A 17,512-nucleotide genomic window follows, 5' to 3' on the forward strand; every position below is an offset into this window, starting at 1 on the left:
GGGCCACCCAAACAAACAAATCATAACTGGAACGTTATTTGGGCCGTGAATCTGACTCGGGGCAGCCGAGCAACACAACCGAGATGGGCTGGGCCAGGGGGCTAGCCAGCTTCTTTAATATATGCTAGGTTGAGTTGTTACCTTGAATAGACGTATTGTGGGCCTGCTAAAGAATTGTGACCCACACGTTAATTTTGTATGAACTTGTAAATGAACCAATTATTTACTATGAGATGTCATGGTAATAACCGGCTGTTATGTTGTATGATAATTGTAATAATTCATAAAGCATGTGTGTTTCTTGTATGCTTCCTGTGCTGTGTAAATGAGAAATACGTGATTTATGTACATACAAAACTGACTGTCATTGGAACCATATTAGGACTTGGGTGCCCAACTGTAAACAAGTAACTAATCTTACCGAGCAAACCAAAGGTGAGTTCACTGCACTTTTCTCAAGCATGCGTCCCGGTGGTTTGGGACAACTGGTAAACATTTGGAAGGGAAACATTGGGTAAATAACTTAATCGGTTTTGGTCATTGCCTGGAGGGCAATGGGGGTGATTAGTTGATAGCGCTATTAGGTGGGAAACCTCACACCGGGCCGTAAGGACGGGCGTGAACTAATTATCTGGGCATGGCTATGGTTGTTAGAGGCACACTCCTCGGATACATATGGGCACTCTCCCTAGGGTATCTAACGAAGGCAACATAGCAAACGGTCGTTAAGGGGTACCCACTCCCCGGATACTTATGGGCACACTCCCTAGGGTATCTAACATGAGCAACATCGTAACACAACATTGAATCGCATTAACATATATCTGGTAACACAACACGTTAACGAAACCTTGAACTCACCAGCGTAGTCTGACACACTTGTTGCATGCTTGTAGGTAATTATTGAAGGAACTTGGGAGCTTGCTGTCTGATGCTGCTGGAGTGGTTATGGTCATGATAATCATTTATATTGATTGGGTTTCGACACATTTATACATTTATACTTTTATGCTTCCGCTCAGTACTTTGGTTTTGGTTTAACGTTCAAACAATACATTTCTTTTAATTTGGTATTTCATTATAACTTGTGTTTGATATGATTGGTGGCTCTTTGTTGAATCGTTACACCTCCATTAGGGACACGCCCTAGGTGGTAATTTGGGGGTGTGACAGTTTGGTATCAGAGCCACTGGTTATAGAGAACTCGGTTTTAAAAATGTTTTCATAAAACCAGACTATAACCGAATTGATCCAAACGATGACCATGACACTCAGCTCCAGACTGCAAGGTTCGTTTCTCATCTACTAATGCATAGTATATCTAGTGTACACATATGTATAACATTACACGTGAATTCACACTTGGCACAGCAGCATGAGCCCTTATATTACCAACCCTTGTTATGTGATCTGTTAGTGTGACACTATCCATTGATTATTGTAATTCTTAACCCTGTGATACCTTACGTTTGCTGTTTGGATGAGGGGAACCTTTTAGCGCGAGTTAAAAGGCACTGAGATAAGCATGCAAATTGCCTTATTATTATGGGTGCACACATAATAATAATGTGGGGTGCATGTGAGTCCCAGTGAGGTTTAACGAGTGTGAGAGGGGTTCCGCTCTGTTAATTGACGTTATGTTAGAACACAACAGTCCATGGGAGTCATAGCAGTGATTGTCTCCTACTCGAACATGATCCTTTCACTCCTTTCTGAATCCTTACAAATCTCGATGCTATCAAGTATTATCTGAACACACATCTGAACGCCTAGCGAAACGTGTAGAATGTTAGGTGCTTGAACGAACGTCCTTGAGCTGGTCTATACCTTTCTCGCTTCTCTTCGTTTGCTGGGACTCTATGTATTGACGTCTTAGACTCCGAAGTGTGATCACTTCGGCAACACTCTCGCAGCATACCGTGTATTACTCAATCGACTTACTAGATCGATAGACAAAAGGGTGAGCGTAGTATTTTACCGACCTCAGTATTTGGACAACCCTGATTACCGGCAACGAACACCAGCGAATTGGCTTCAAACGGATCATTCACCCTAGTTAGCGACTTATGGGAGTCAACTCTTACAAACCAAACGGGACATGCACGATGACAATGGACTGTAGAAAGGAATGGATAACTGCCAGTGCAACGAGCGGCGCCTTAGGACGCGGCACGGAATGTGTTATGATGGACCATGTTGGTGAAAGATCGTAGGGCTCTGTTTCGAGCAACAATAGTAGAGGCAACAGTCACGGCAACATCAAGGCACTCGTAATCGTAGTCTATAGTAGGGAAATGAAGGTGCCTACGGCATGGATCGCCCATTGTTAAATCAAGAAGACAACAACCAAGGGAACGACAGAAGTACTAGAAATCCTCGTAACAATAGCAACAACATTGGAAATGATGCTCGTGGAGGGGCATTTAGGATTGGCGTGAGCGACGCCAGGAATACAACAGCATAGTGGCCTGCACGTTCTTGATAACGAATCGACTGACGGCAAGTCAATTGAAACCTTATATGTTCGTTGGGATGCAAACTTGATCTCGTGGGTCAAGTGTTCGACATTGACCTACTTCCCAATACTCTTGTAAGTTTTGACATGGTCCTGGTTATCTATGTATCAAGCAGAAAATTCTCTGCAAAAAGAAAATCATGCGTTCCCTCTCCCCAGTGGGGAATCCTTATCAGTTTAAGATCATCGTGGTGGTGCCGTTGTTGGCATTGTCATCGTCCTTGCAGCTTTTGAAACCCAACCCTACAACACGCGGAGCATCGCTTCTATCCGAGGGTACCGATGATCCAGCGATATACCATGATGGTGTAACGGAGAGGAACTTCACGACCTACAACCTCCGGTGGAAACCGTGGTCATTGGATTTAAGTGGGAGGCATTACTTGGACGGTACCGAATGCACCAATTAGACCGATCACAAGGGCCTCCAGTGCACCCTTGTTTCAATAGAGCTAACCATGTGATGGCATCGCTAGATGGAACTTCCGAACGAACACGGGATTAGGAGAACTATACCCACGCATCCCTGTAGACGAACCTTATCACTTTCACTTGCCATCGCCGCTAGAAGTGAAGCGGTCACAGTTGCACGCGTTTGTCGTTCTGCAACACTAACCTTTACCCACCAAACTCTGTTTTGGACAAATGATACACTCGCGCGACCGCAATATAACGAACCTCCCTGTTGTGCCATGCCGCCATGCACCTTTGTTTAATGAACCCCTGTTTCGCTCGATTCTTTGTACGAACCTCATTAATTCCCTGTTCCTTTGATTGACAACTGATATAACAAAACGCTAACCACCATACCAAGATTTCCACCGATCACAAGATTAGCCCCCAGGCGTTGTAAAGTATCTATAGATCGAGTTCATCGGAACTCACTTCAAGCCATTGTTTTAGATCAATTTTCGGGACGAAAATTCTTTCAAGTAGGGGATGATGTGACACCCCGCGAAAACGCTTAACAAAACCAGCTTCCTCAGTAGCAACGTGCTAAATTTCGGGACAAAATTTCTTTCAAGTTGGGAATGATGTGACAACCCGAACCTTGAAGATTAGTGTCGTCTAATCTCATAACTCTTAATCTGGTGTTAGTCCTGTTAAAACGTTTTAACACACGTTACGGTGAATGCTTGTCATTCGCTATTTGTTAAACCCTAACGTAAACGAGTATCACTATTAGTATTGTGGGTCTTGGATATATTTAGGTCAAGTTAATTGAGCCGAGGCCCAAACCTAGCGGGATTTCACTTCGAAATCATGATGGGCCGGACAAAGCCATGTGAGTTAACTGTTGGCTTGTGGGCCGCTTTCCCCTTTCTTTTGTTACCTTAGCTAGTGCGGCCCAAACTAAGAAGCCCAAAGCAAACCTACCCAAACTAACATAACCGATTTGTTTAAGGAATGGACCAGCCCACTTGTTTAAGGGATTGGCCTTATATATATACTTGTACGTTACCTCCTCACACGATACACAATCAAAGTTATCAAACCCTATTCTTCCAAGCTTGCGTACGACTGAAGAAACCCCTCCCCTCCTCGAAACCCCATTCTTTTGGAGCGAGCCTTGTGGTTAGTGTTTCGTATTCATGCTAAACCCTACACGATTGATCTTGTTATATATGTGCCTGATTTACACAAAGTATCTGCATGTGATATGTGATAATTGTTCATATGTGATATAATTGTACTAACATGTGGATCCTTTTAATATTGAATGAATGGAAAATATTTGTGAATGATTGCTATGGGACTAATTATAATGGGATAAGGCATGACCGATTATAATGATTATAAATGGGTGGTTACATATGACAGTAGGCATGTGATTGCAGGATATGAATCAGTGATTTAGGGTAGATGTGATCATTGGGGTATCATGCAGATGTTTGTTAATCTCAAACCATATATAATTATATTATAGCATATAACTTCCAAGAAATAAAAGAAAACAATGATAATGTTATTGGTTCTTGTCCTCACGTGAATCCCCAAAAGAAGTCAGCCCTACTCCATGTGATGCCATCCATGTGCACTTGATGTTGGGTTAGTATAATCTTATTTGTTTTAGTTTTAAATTGATTGCTTTCATTTATGAGTGCACCGATTTGATGTATGACCAGAATCGTCTGAGTATATATGTTTAGAGACTAGGATTGCATGAATCAAGGGGTCATTCTAATCATGGCTTGGTCATTGTCGGCCATGTGTGAAGTATCTTGACTTATGGATAATTGAACTAGGATTTAATATAATAATGATTCTTTATTAGGGGGAGTATAGTGTGATCAAACGCTAATCTATAGGCTTGGGTTGCATGATGTCCATAAATTCAATCTGGATGTGTATTATGTGCTAATTGCTATTAATAATTGAAAAATGTTTAGGGGATCGCACATCATGGAAACTGCTAATAATTGGTCTTGCATGGATGAGACTGTTATGAGTGATGGTATAATCACACATGAGGAATTGGTGATTGGTTAATAGTTTATAACTAGGGTAGCATGATTAACGATCGTTACTTTGATCTAACTTAGATAATCACGATTGATAATGATGATGATATAGGATGGTGTTTGTCGAAGTATGATCATAAACTAATGTTATTGTAACAATTGGAGAAATAATTCGGGCTATACTTGTTAACCGGGCCACCCAAACAAACAAATCATAACTGGAACGTTATTTGGGCCGTGAATCTGACTCGGGGCAGCCGAGCAACACAACCGAGATGGGCTGGGCCAGGGGGCTAGCCAGCTTCTTTAATATATGCTAGGTTGAGTTGTTACCTTGAATAGACGTATTGTGGGCCTGCTAAAGAATTGTGACCCACACGTTAATTTTGTATGAACTTGTAAATGAACCAATTATTTACTATGAGATGTCATGGTAATAACCGGCTGTTATGTTGTATGATAATTGTAATAATTCATAAAGCATGTGTGTTTCTTGTATGCTTCCTGTGCTGTGTAAATGAGAAATACGTGATTTATGTACATACAAAACTGACTGTCATTGGAACCATATTAGGACTTGGGTGCCCAACTGTAAACAAGTAACTAATCTTACCGAGCAAACCAAAGGTGAGTTCACTGCACTTTTCTCAAGCATGCGTCCCGGTGGTTTGGGACAACTGGTAAACATTTGGAAGGGAAACATTGGGTAAATAACTTAATCGGTTTTGGTCATTGCCTGGAGGGCAATGGGGGTGATTAGTTGATAGCGCTATTAGGTGGGAAACCTCACACCGGGCCGTAAGGACGGGCGTGAACTAATTATCTGGGCATGGCTATGGTTGTTAGAGGCACACTCCTCGGATACATATGGGCACTCTCCCTAGGGTATCTAACGAAGGCAACATAGCAAACGGTCGTTAAGGGGTACCCACTCCCCGGATACTTATGGGCACACTCCCTAGGGTATCTAACATGAGCAACATCGTAACACAACATTGAATCGCATTAACATATATCTGGTAACACAACACGTTAACGAAACCTTGAACTCACCAGCGTAGTCTGACACACTTGTTGCATGCTTGTAGGTAATTATTGAAGGAACTTGGGAGCTTGCTGTCTGATGCTGCTGGAGTGGTTATGGTCATGATAATCATTTATATTGATTGGGTTTCGACACATTTATACATTTATACTTTTATGCTTCCGCTCAGTACTTTGGTTTTGGTTTAACGTTCAAACAATACATTTCTTTTAATTTGGTATTTCATTATAACTTGTGTTTGATATGATTGGTGGCTCTTTGTTGAATCGTTACACCTCCATTAGGGACACGCCCTAGGTGGTAATTTGGGGGTGTGACACTTGCGCCCTGTGACAGCCTCAGGCTAAGCCTCTCGCGTCCCGCGAGAACCCTAGCTAGGTTTTAGGGTTGACCAGTCATCAATGTAGGTGTGACACGTGGACGACACGTGTCCTAAGGCATGTCCAGAAAGTTACATGCCTCTCGCGCCCCGCGAAAGGTTTTCTTAAATCTGTCGCAGCCCACGACAGACATAGAATTATTATTTTTTCAATCTAAATAGCGTTATGCTAGCTCGGTTTTCATTTACGGAGTGTTTTAGGGTACTTTTAAGGGTTGTTATAATAATGAACAATCCCTAGCCTCTCAACTAGTAAACGATATGTCACAACAAGATTGGTTAAAGCCATTTTGGTTTTTGGTTTTATTATCTTTTTATAGCTTAACTAATTAGTGCTTGTAATTCAAGCTTACAATAGGGATCACGTTTAGGGATCTTTAATTTGTTCTAGGCTAAGTATTATTACATTGAGAAAACTTTTGTTCTTCAAATTGTTATTGGCTTGTATCAAACATCTGTTTGGCCACAACAGATGTTTGGTCTTCATGATCAACGTTTTGCTTCAATGGAGTCTTAAATGTCTTGAACAAATGTTCTGATTAGTGTTCATGATTCACTATCTTTGGGATGAGAATGCTTCGTCAACTGTTTATTTCTTGATTAAGAGGTCATGTTTTGGCTTTTGAATATCATATGTTCTTTTGTAGGTTAAACACCCAATTATGGTATATGTCTTCCCAATTATTCGGGGAAAGCCAAAACCACGTCAAGGCTTCACTCGTCGATCTAATGTATATGATGACTAAGATAACCACCGTCGCTCTGGTTTACTCCAATTCAATAAGTTGTACCCACTATTTGGGATTTAACTATCGGACCTCTTCAATCGTCGGTTTCCTTCAACTTCTTACCTTTGAAGCTCGATTTACTATGGAAGTTACAATAATGCTACATTTTGAGATGGCGACTTAAGTAGAATCTGATTGATTTGCTTGTGTTTTTAGAGAACTGGTAGATGTTCAACAATTGGCAGAGGTTCTAATAACTTGCTAAACTACAAACAGTTGGTAGTGTCATTAAACCTGCTAAGTAATTGGTAAGAGGTATTTGTACCCTAAGAAGCTTATAGTATTATAATAAATTTCAAGAAACTTGTTTGATATTTCAAAACCTCCAAATTTACTTCACTGTATGTTTTTATTAAATTTTATTGACACAAGTTGTTTAAAGGTTTTGCAAAACCAAGGTTCTCGAAATGTAACTTGTTACAAAACGTTGAGTTTAAATCATGACCTGTCATTCGTTTGTGCAGTCAATTTTCCGTTATGATTTTGTTATATCGGTTAGACTTGTATGCCACTATGTTTGTTTGTTTGTTTGTGTTGGTGTTTCGCTTAGCCTCATTCTTTCTTAGCACACTAACCGAATAACATTCATGAAGTTTTGTGGTCTTCCATTAGAACTATTCAAATACCTAATGTGGATAACCAACACTAATAGATTCTATAACGAATGTATACTAAAAAAATGCTATAAGATAACAACAAGTATGATAATGATAAATTCTTACTTGACTGTTTCGCTTGTTATTGAAAGGTATGTAATAGTATGGTATGTCGCTCACATTACGTGAATACAACTCTCTTTTAGCAAAGCGCCTGTATCGCAGGTGTCTGAAGCATCGCTAAAGACTTCTTAAGTGGCAGCCACGGTTACTTTTAAAATTATAGGCTTTATAAGGTATGTATTAAGATACACATATTATAGATATGTCGTGACACAAACTTGCGTAGAATAGACGTTTTGTCGACAATATGCGTATTTGGGACATTATTTAGGCTAGGTTTTTATGTACACTTATCGAACATTATAGATTATGCGCAAGTAAAAGTTGAAAAGCGACCATGGATGATATGATTTAAGTAATATAGAATTATTACGAATTAATAAAAAAATGAATTTTGGGTTGGGGGTCGGGTTCAATTAGCAAAAGTCATTGGAATTAAGTGTTCGTGTGATGTTGTTTCCCTTGAGGTCAAGGGTTCAAGTCTCACCGAAGATGGATTTGATGTAATTTAAATCATAATAAAAGAGTTACTTACATGTTACGTCCTTGTGTTTTGTCAAAAATCACTATTTCAGTCCATTAGTTTAAAAATTGTCAAAACAATCCCTGTGGTTTCAATTTCGTAACTGTTACAGTCCATCCTCACTAACGTCATCCATATATTCTATTAGTTTATTTGAAATGACCATAATGACCCTATTACTAAAATTAAAATTACAATAAATAGAGTTAGTTACGTTTTTCATCCCTGTGATTTGTTAAAATAACTATTATAGTCCATTAGTTCTAAAAATTGCTAAAACAATACCAATACTTTCACAATTTCCACATTCAACTCACCAACAATGGCGGTTAACAACTTCATCTCCGCCTCTCAGGTTTTTCAGGTAGGCCTCAAGTTTACTGGTACTGTTTTGGCAATTTTTAGAACTAATGGATTGTAATGGTTATTTTTAACAAACCACAGGGACTAAAAACATAACTAACACTTTATTTATTTTAAATTTAATTTTAATAACAGAGGCATTATGGTCATTTCAAATAAACTAACAGAATAACTGGATGACGTTAGTGTGGGTGGACTTTACGAAATTGAAACCACAGGGACTGTTTTGACAATTTTTAAACTAATGGACTGAAATAGTGATTTTTGACAAACCACGGAGACAAAAATGTAATTAACTCTTAAAAAATTAACAATAAATGAATGCTACAACTAAAAAAAAAACTTTGTTTCAAGTTTTCTTTTTCCTGTTGTTTCAAACCCTGAATTGACAATACCGTTGTATAATTTTTATATTTGTAAACGTCTATCCATTGCACTCGATAACACTCAAAACTAAAAGTTTTAATTTCATAAAATTTTAAATAAACAATACACTTATTTTTAAAGTACACACTTTAATTATGTTATTAAAAATAAATTCAAGACTTAAAAAGTTTAAAATTTAAATCATTTCCCATATGGTACCGTTTGAATTATAATTTTTAATTATAAATTAAAATAAATATAAATATAAATTAAAAAGAGATTGGGTGTTTTTGTTATTAGAAGCCAATGAATATAAACAAGGGAACGTAGGCAATGCATCTACCATACATCTAAGACCTCTTTTCACCCTATGAAAACAAATCCTTTTCTTTGGGTCCTTCCACCAATAAACAATTATCCACGTCACTATGGAAATCTGGATTATCCAATCAATACTTGCCATGTCAGCAGATAAGAGTTATTTGTGTTTGCCAATTATTGTACTATGGAGTACAACCCAATCCCAACCATTTTTCCTTTTTTAAGGATTCAATTCATCATTTTATAGAAAAAAGGCTATTTATATACTTACTCAATTTTAATCGTAGATAACTTTTTAGAAGTAAGTTACTTTATTCGAAATTATATCATTGTAATGAAATCTTAAGAAAAGTTTATACAAACAAAAAATGTGTATCGTCAAGGAGGTTTATTTACTCGTTATTTGTCGTAGTTACGATACTAATGCTAACAAAGTAAATTCATTATTGTGTATCGTTAAGGAGTTTTATTCATAAATGAAAGTAAATAATAAAAATTTATTAAAAATTTAATATATCTGTTTCCTTGAGATTATGCAGACTAGACGCGATTATTATTCATATAAATATATAACCTTTTATTTAATGAGTTCGATCTTAAAAACTTTCTCACGAGCCGAGCTCGACCGTAAGCTTTGTTAAGGTAGACGAATCGAACTCGAGCTTAGGGGAACTCTAGCTCAGCCTGCGTATACCCCTACCTAGCATAGTGGTAATGATCTGGGCTGCGATGTTTGCTAGTGTTGGCCGTTTATACTTTCATCAAAAACAATTAAAAGCGTTGTTCATGTGTTTTGTGGTGGGAAACTCATATTTACGTATCAATTACAACTAAGAATATGATGTTAAGGAACCTCAACCATAACTACTAAATATTGTATCTTCATTACTAATCTTAGTTTTGAATGAAATAAGTTAACATCACTTCAAACGCGTAGTCGTTTAATATAAAAGCTAATTTATACCCTATCAAAATTATCTTACACAAAAATAAACAAAATAAATATTATAACGTGTACAATTTTTTTAGTGATTTTTAAACATCTTTACATATAATATACATATTATATATTTAATATTTATAAAATGACACTTTATCATCTTTGCATGTGATAAAATATTTAATTAATAGGCTATAAAGTGTTGTTGGTTGGTATGGGTGACATACTTAGAAATCTATCCAAAAGGGATATATTTTTCTTTATCATCTTTGCATATGCCCATGATTGGGATTAGATACCACACTTTCTTGCTATAATAATGCCCTTGGATTTTACTTGATTTTTATGGAAAAATATGAAAGAACAATTTCACTTTGATTTTACTTTCCTAACAAAGTGAGACAAAATTTAAAGAGGCAAATCTCGTATTACCAAGTGTCACTCGATATTCTGTTGTGTAAAATATCTACATAGCTTTGATTTTTTGGTGTACATTTTTTAAAAATTTGTTTAAAAAATACAAAAGTTAACAGTTTAATTGATAGAAACGGTTTAATTGATAGAAATAGAATAAATACTAGTAATAATAATATATGAGCATTGGTAATCTCTAAATCAAATGGAGATCATAAGGCGTGTATTAGACTAAGAACGTGTCCAATCGCCTGAAACATTAGCACTACTTTCATGCATTAACAAAAAAAAAATGTTTGACAAAGCAATTCATTTATCATTAGATGATACGGTGTGGGCATGAAAAAGTGGCGTGAAAGCCACAACTACGCCGGAACACCACCCCGTAGACGACGTTGTGGCTGGCATGGGAGAAAGGGAGGAGGGATTTCCACCAGCGTGGGGGCAATTGTGTAAGTGAGGTGAAGGCTCTTGATTGATGGGTGTTGTTTAGGTTTGTTTTGATTGTTTGATTGTTTAATTTTTATTTATTGTTTTCAAATTTTTTTCCTCTTCTACGCCATGCCCACCCCATGTTTTTTTCTCTACGCCACAATGCTGACTTGATTGTCACATAACGTTTCACGTCCATCTTCATGCCCTCCCACACTGTGTGATCTTAACTCATTTCACATTTCCAATATAATCGTCACCTTTTACATTTCTTAATAATATTATAATAACCAAATTATTTATTATAATAAACTATTTAGTTTTCATATTTTTAAATATGTTGAAATTCTTAAACTTCATAAACTCTCAGATGTTTTTATTTTATTAAATATATACAAATTCTTAAATATTATAAGTTCTTAATATTTATGAAATATGAAAAAAATATAACAAATTTTACAAAATTTATAAAAAATTATACTTTATGAAAAACAAAGGTGAAAAAATTCATTACATTTTGGAGAGGTCCAACACATGGGGCACGTGACATGTCCGTCCACATGAACGGCAATGTCAAATCTATCCACGAACATGGAAGCACAATACAACGTTCCTAGGCCTCTTGTTTGTTGGCCGCTTGCGTAGCGTTTTTGGTGTTCATAAGAGAGTCTCATTGCAAACAGTGGCGGATCTAAGAACTTTTTTCACTGGGTTTCTTTTGGTAGATTCATTATTTTTTTCAAATCATACGAGTTTCTCATTAATTTTTCCCGTTTTTTCTAAACCGAATGGATTCCTAAGAACCTACAAAAGTGGCATAGATCCGCCCCTGATTACAAATCTAACAAGTTCAAAGAAATTCACGAATGGTGCTACACTCATTGCAAACAAATAATAGAGATAAATCGATGTAAAAGAAAGAGTCAGGCAAACAAGAGTGGTCCCCTTTACAGAGATGTGATTTTAGCTCCACCCTATATATGTATTTATTTATTTATTCTTACACATAAACAATTTATTATCTATTGAAAAGGTTCAGATCTTAATGATCTTAAGCAAGATTCACATATTGCACTGGACTAAACTCGCATGTCAAAAATAAAACATAACTTATATAACTAAACTCTAATATAATAAATGTGGTTATGTAAAAATATATAAATATATAGGTAGGGTTCAATCGGGAAGATCAAAAATGTTAAGGAACCATGCATTTAACATGTAAAAAATATTATAAAAAATTCAACTTAACATGTTAAAAATTATATTTTTCAAAAAAAAAAAATCAAAACTTTTACATATAGATACATATAGTAATCTTTTTAATAAAAAAATAAAAAAATTAAGAAAAAATGCATAAAACAGTTAAAAAGGTAATAGAAATTACAAAAGTGATATTTTGTGTTTGGATAGCTTCTATACATCTTTATATGCAAAAGCTCTGAAAAACTTTTGAAAATTTTTTTTAGCAATTTAAATTGAATTTTTATGATATATCATGTTAAATGCATGTTTACCCGGTTCCCCATTTTTTTAAAGTTCCCTATTGTACCTCACACTTTATATATATAATGATACTTTTATATATTATTGTCGTTATTACAAAAAATAATTAATAATAGAGGAGCTCAAGTTTGAAAATTACTAATAAGCCCACATTATGCTTTAGATAAACTTGACCTTTAGAAATTTAGAAATAGAATTCAAAATGAGTCCCACATGAGTTTTATAAATAGAACTCTTTTAACACTTGAGTTTAGGAGGGAGAAATATTAAGTTCAAATCTCACATATGACAAGGATTAAAAGAAATTTGTCGTTCAAAAATAGTCAACCTATATCGTTTACTAATAAAAGTTGCTAAATTCCAATTTATACCCCAGTAGTCTAAAGGATATGACATTAGTTTTAGAAGTGTTTATTGTAACCTAAAATGCTAATTTGTAGTGCTTAAAGATTAAAGTTGTCTTCAAACTATCTAGCTAATAGACAAATATATAATAACTTATCTTCTTATAATTACAACTTCATACATAGACCACATAAACATATACAAAATGTTATAATCCATTAACCATTAACTGGCTATGATAGTTTTGTTTTACATAATTCTGATTTGTGGTTGGTTTAGCAACAAGTCACTCATTATCAGCACTCAAACCTTGATTCTTACTAGATCCACATGTCATAGACAAAAATAATAATAATAATAATAAGAGGCATAAATAAAGCATTTTAATATAATTTATTTTGTACAACATATATAATTTTTCTAAAACATTACGTAAATCTAAAAACATGGAATCTCAATAGTAATATTATTTATACGGTGTATAAATCGTTTTACTACATAAACATATGCATGAAAGGCTTTACACAAAACATATACCCTCCTCGACATGATCTTTATTGCTAAGACTACGTTTGTTGACATAACACAAAACCTAACAGGTATTGAGTAGACGAGTAATATATACCCTCCTCGACATGAAGTTAAATCGAATCAAGATTAATATATAACTAGCAAGTGACAACCCGAATTGGAATCGAATTTTGTACTTTTTAAAATTTTTCGAACTATGAAGGAATGATTTAAAAGCAAGCAGAGGGGAGAGAAGATTTTTATTCAAGTTACAAAGAGGAAAAGAGAGTTGGGTCTTCTGCCATTTTGCCAGAACTAAACAACAGATCTCTTCAACCCTTTTTATCTCTTCTCCATCTCCCCGTGACTCTATAATCTCTCTCTCTCTCTCTTCTCTGTCTGTTTGTTTGTATGTGCAAATTTTGGTCTTTTTTTTTCCATTTAAGTTGGATATTTTCTTGTAAACACAACTCAAGATAAGTTGAAATCTTGGGATTTGAGCATTCAGTATTTTCAAAAACAACCATACAACACATACTATATATATACCTCTCTATTTGTGTTCTACACTTCCACTTTCTCAATTGGGCAAACTCTCTATTAAATCTTCTATTAGTTCAACTTCTTTTTTGGTGAATTTTGTTGGTCCTAAAAAACTGTTTCTGGGATTTCTTTACTTTTCTTTTCTTATTCTATTCCATTTCTTATTTTATAAAGAATCCAACTTTTGTTCATACAAAAGTAGACACCTTTAGGGGTTTAAGGGTTTTTTTTTCCATCTAATTCAACTCATTTCCCACTCATTTCAACAGTTTCTTTGATTTGTGGAGTTGGGTTTTCATAATTCTTTAAGATGAATTAAAAAAACTCAATCTTGAACCATAAAGTCACAACCTTTTTGTCAATCTTGGGGTGAATTGAGTTTTTCTTGTTCCATCCAATTCTACTCATTTTCATCATTTCTTTGATTTATGGAGTTGGGTTTTGCATATTTCTTTGAAATGAATTGAAAAGACATAATCTTGTACCATAAAGCTCCAACTTTTTTTTTTTTTTGTCAAATTTCAAGAATTTGGCCATTTAGGGGTGACTTGAGTCTTTCTTTTTTCATCCAATTCTACTCATTTCCAATCAATTTCTTTGATTTTTGTAGTTGGGCTTTCCATATGTCTTTCAGATGAATTAAAAAGATTCAATCTTGAACCATAAAGTTCCAACCTTTTTTTATTAAATTTCATGAATTTGGTGGTGAATTGAGTTTCTTGAACTCTCAAAAATGTCATCAACTATCTTAACTGGTGGTACAGGAAGAGCTTATGGATTTGACATTGAAAATGTTGTCAAATCCCCATCAATGACATCTAGTAGAAACTCCCATTCATCTTCTCCATCTTCAACCCTCTCTGAATCAAGCAATTCCCCTATAGCAATATCGAATCGAAAACCTCGAACTCCCCGAAAAAGACCCAATCAAACTTACAATGAAGCAGCTGTTCTTCTCTCCATAGCTTGTCCCAAAGTCTTCTCAAACAAAAACCTCACAAACAAGACCAACAATCTCTCCAAATTCACCACACAAAATGGTATACAAAATGGTAACTCGGTTTACGACCCGACGGAGTTGCTTTTACCCTTTCCGGTGATCGAAAACTCCGGATTCCTTCTCCGGAATCCGATTCCGAAGAAACCCAATTCAGTTTTCGAGTCAAAGGTGGCGGGTTCTTGCCAGAGTCCCGAGGAATTCGAGTACCAGAATTGTAACTCCGGTTCGAATTCCATGGAAATGTGTGACGGGTTTGAAGGGGTAGACCTTGGAGCAACGGTAAGGTTGTTGCCATGTGACCTGGAGGTCACAGGTTCAAGTCTTAAAAACAACCTTTTTCATAAAAATAGGGTACTAAGTACATCAGGCCCAAGTTGGCCCAACACCACCCTGGACCCCACACATGCTGAAGTCTCATGCACTGACCTTCTAAACAACAAATTTGAAGATGATTTCGATACGGAATCGATGCTCGATGAGGAAATTGAAGAGGGGATTGATAGTATCATGGGGAGCTCGAATTCGACCATCGAAACCCGCGAATTAAACAATGATTCTTGTTTGAATTTCAAGCCCAACACTTGTTATGGGTATCCATTGGGATTGGGATTTGGTGGAAATTTGGAGTTTAACTTTGGAATGGGAATGGGAATGAGGAATGGAATAAGGGCATTGAAGAATGGTGATGATGGGAATTGGTGGAATTTTCCAACGGTGAATGTGGCGGATGTGTCGCCGCGGGTGGCGGTGGTGGCGCCAGTGAAGGTGAAAAAAAGTCCTATGGAAAAAAAGAAGAAGAGAGTGGAGGAATTGATGAAGAGGTCGGAATCAGAATTGGAATTGGAATTGGAACAGGGGAATAAGAATAATGGAGACGGCAATGGGTGCAAATTGTTGTTGAAATTGAATTACGACGACGTTTTGAATGCTTGGTCGGATAAAGGGTCGCCATTGCCGGAGGAAATCTCTGGGTCGGAGTCTGCGGATGGTGATATTCATGTAAGTGGTTATTTCAATATATTAGTTTTTTCAACGACAAATTAAGATACTCCTAAATATTTTTATACTTGTTTTTATATTACTTTTTCAATTCTATTAATAGTAATAATATAATTATAAGAATATTTGGCTATCTAAATTTTAATCTAAATCAATCACATAATTTGTGTTTTAATTGATGTTTTTATCTAACAGACTAGATTAGCTCAAATAGACTTATTCTCGGAAAGCGGTGGGCTAAGAGAAGCTAGTGTAATGCGTTACAAGGAGAAAAAACGCACACGTCTATTCTCTAAAAAGATTAGATACCAAGTGAGAAAGGTTAATGCTGATAGACGGCCCAGATCCAAGGTATGTGTAGTTTTACTTTCTAATTTATTATATTTTAAAAGTTACAATATTATTTATAAAATATCCTACTAAAGTTATGCATTTATTAATTAAAGTTACAAATAAACTACTAACATTAATGTTAGTAAGTTTAAATGTTATTATATAAATAATTAAAGTATTGTCTTTAATTCCATTTATTGTTACTCATTGTCATGAATGGTCAAAAGTAATATGAATTATAGGCATCTCATTAAATTCGTGTTTTGATTATAATAAAGTGTTTAATAATTGATCTTTAACATTCAAAATGTTTAACATTTTTAAGAAAATAAATAACAATTATATAAGTGTTTACAGCCTTAAAAGATTTTAGATTAATAAACCACAAATATTATTAATAAGTACAAATATCAAGATGTTAATATATATAATCAAATGCTTACTTGTGCTGGTTTTGTGAATTTTGCAGGGGCGATTTGTTAGAAGGTCAAACTCTGAGGACACATAAGTTAATACTTTTTTGCTCTCAGCCCCCTCATTTTTTGAAGATAGCTTATTGTGTCCTTTATCTTTTTCATTTTTACATTTCTAGACTTATAGTTCTTTCTTTTGTGTACAACAATAATTATGTAGTGTTGTTGAAAAGAGGCGAGGCTAGTTAAGATGAGAAATGGATAGGAAGGAGAGGAGAGGAGAGGAGAGGGAATTTATATTTATTTTTTTCTGTAATCATAACTTTTTTTCCTTTCACAACTACTATAGTTTACACCATTTAATCATAAATTTGTACCTAATGCATGTATTTTCGGCTTAATTATAATGCCCATTTAAAAAAAAAAAAAAAAAAAAAAAACACTTTTGCAAGTAATTAACCATTATGTATATACAAAGTAAAGGAATATATAAGTTAAACAAACACATATGTAACATCAATCAAATCCTCGTGTGCTTTGACTAAGTTGTTTAATTAAAAACTTAAATCCAACACAAAGTGAAACTCTTGGTACAA

At 35.4% G+C, this 17,512-nt stretch overlaps 1 protein-coding gene across 1 annotated transcript; it reads left to right on the plus strand.

Moving 5' to 3' along the window:
• The first annotated feature begins 13,771 nt into the window (after positions 1-13,771).
• Positions 13,772-17,286, plus strand: LOC110928869 (protein CHLOROPLAST IMPORT APPARATUS 2). Its single transcript, XM_022171919.2, has 3 exons — positions 13,772-16,170; positions 16,366-16,521; positions 16,973-17,286. The coding sequence occupies exons 1-3, from the start codon at positions 14,905-14,907 to the stop codon at positions 17,009-17,011; spliced, it is 1,461 nt and encodes a 486-aa protein (XP_022027611.1). The 5' UTR covers positions 13,772-14,904; the 3' UTR covers positions 17,012-17,286.
• The last annotated feature ends 226 nt before the right edge of the window (positions 17,287-17,512 follow it).

Source organism: Helianthus annuus, chromosome 3 (assembly GCF_002127325.2).
Source record: "Helianthus annuus cultivar XRQ/B chromosome 3, HanXRQr2.0-SUNRISE, whole genome shotgun sequence".
NCBI classification, from domain to species: Eukaryota; Viridiplantae; Streptophyta; class Magnoliopsida; order Asterales; family Asteraceae; genus Helianthus; species Helianthus annuus.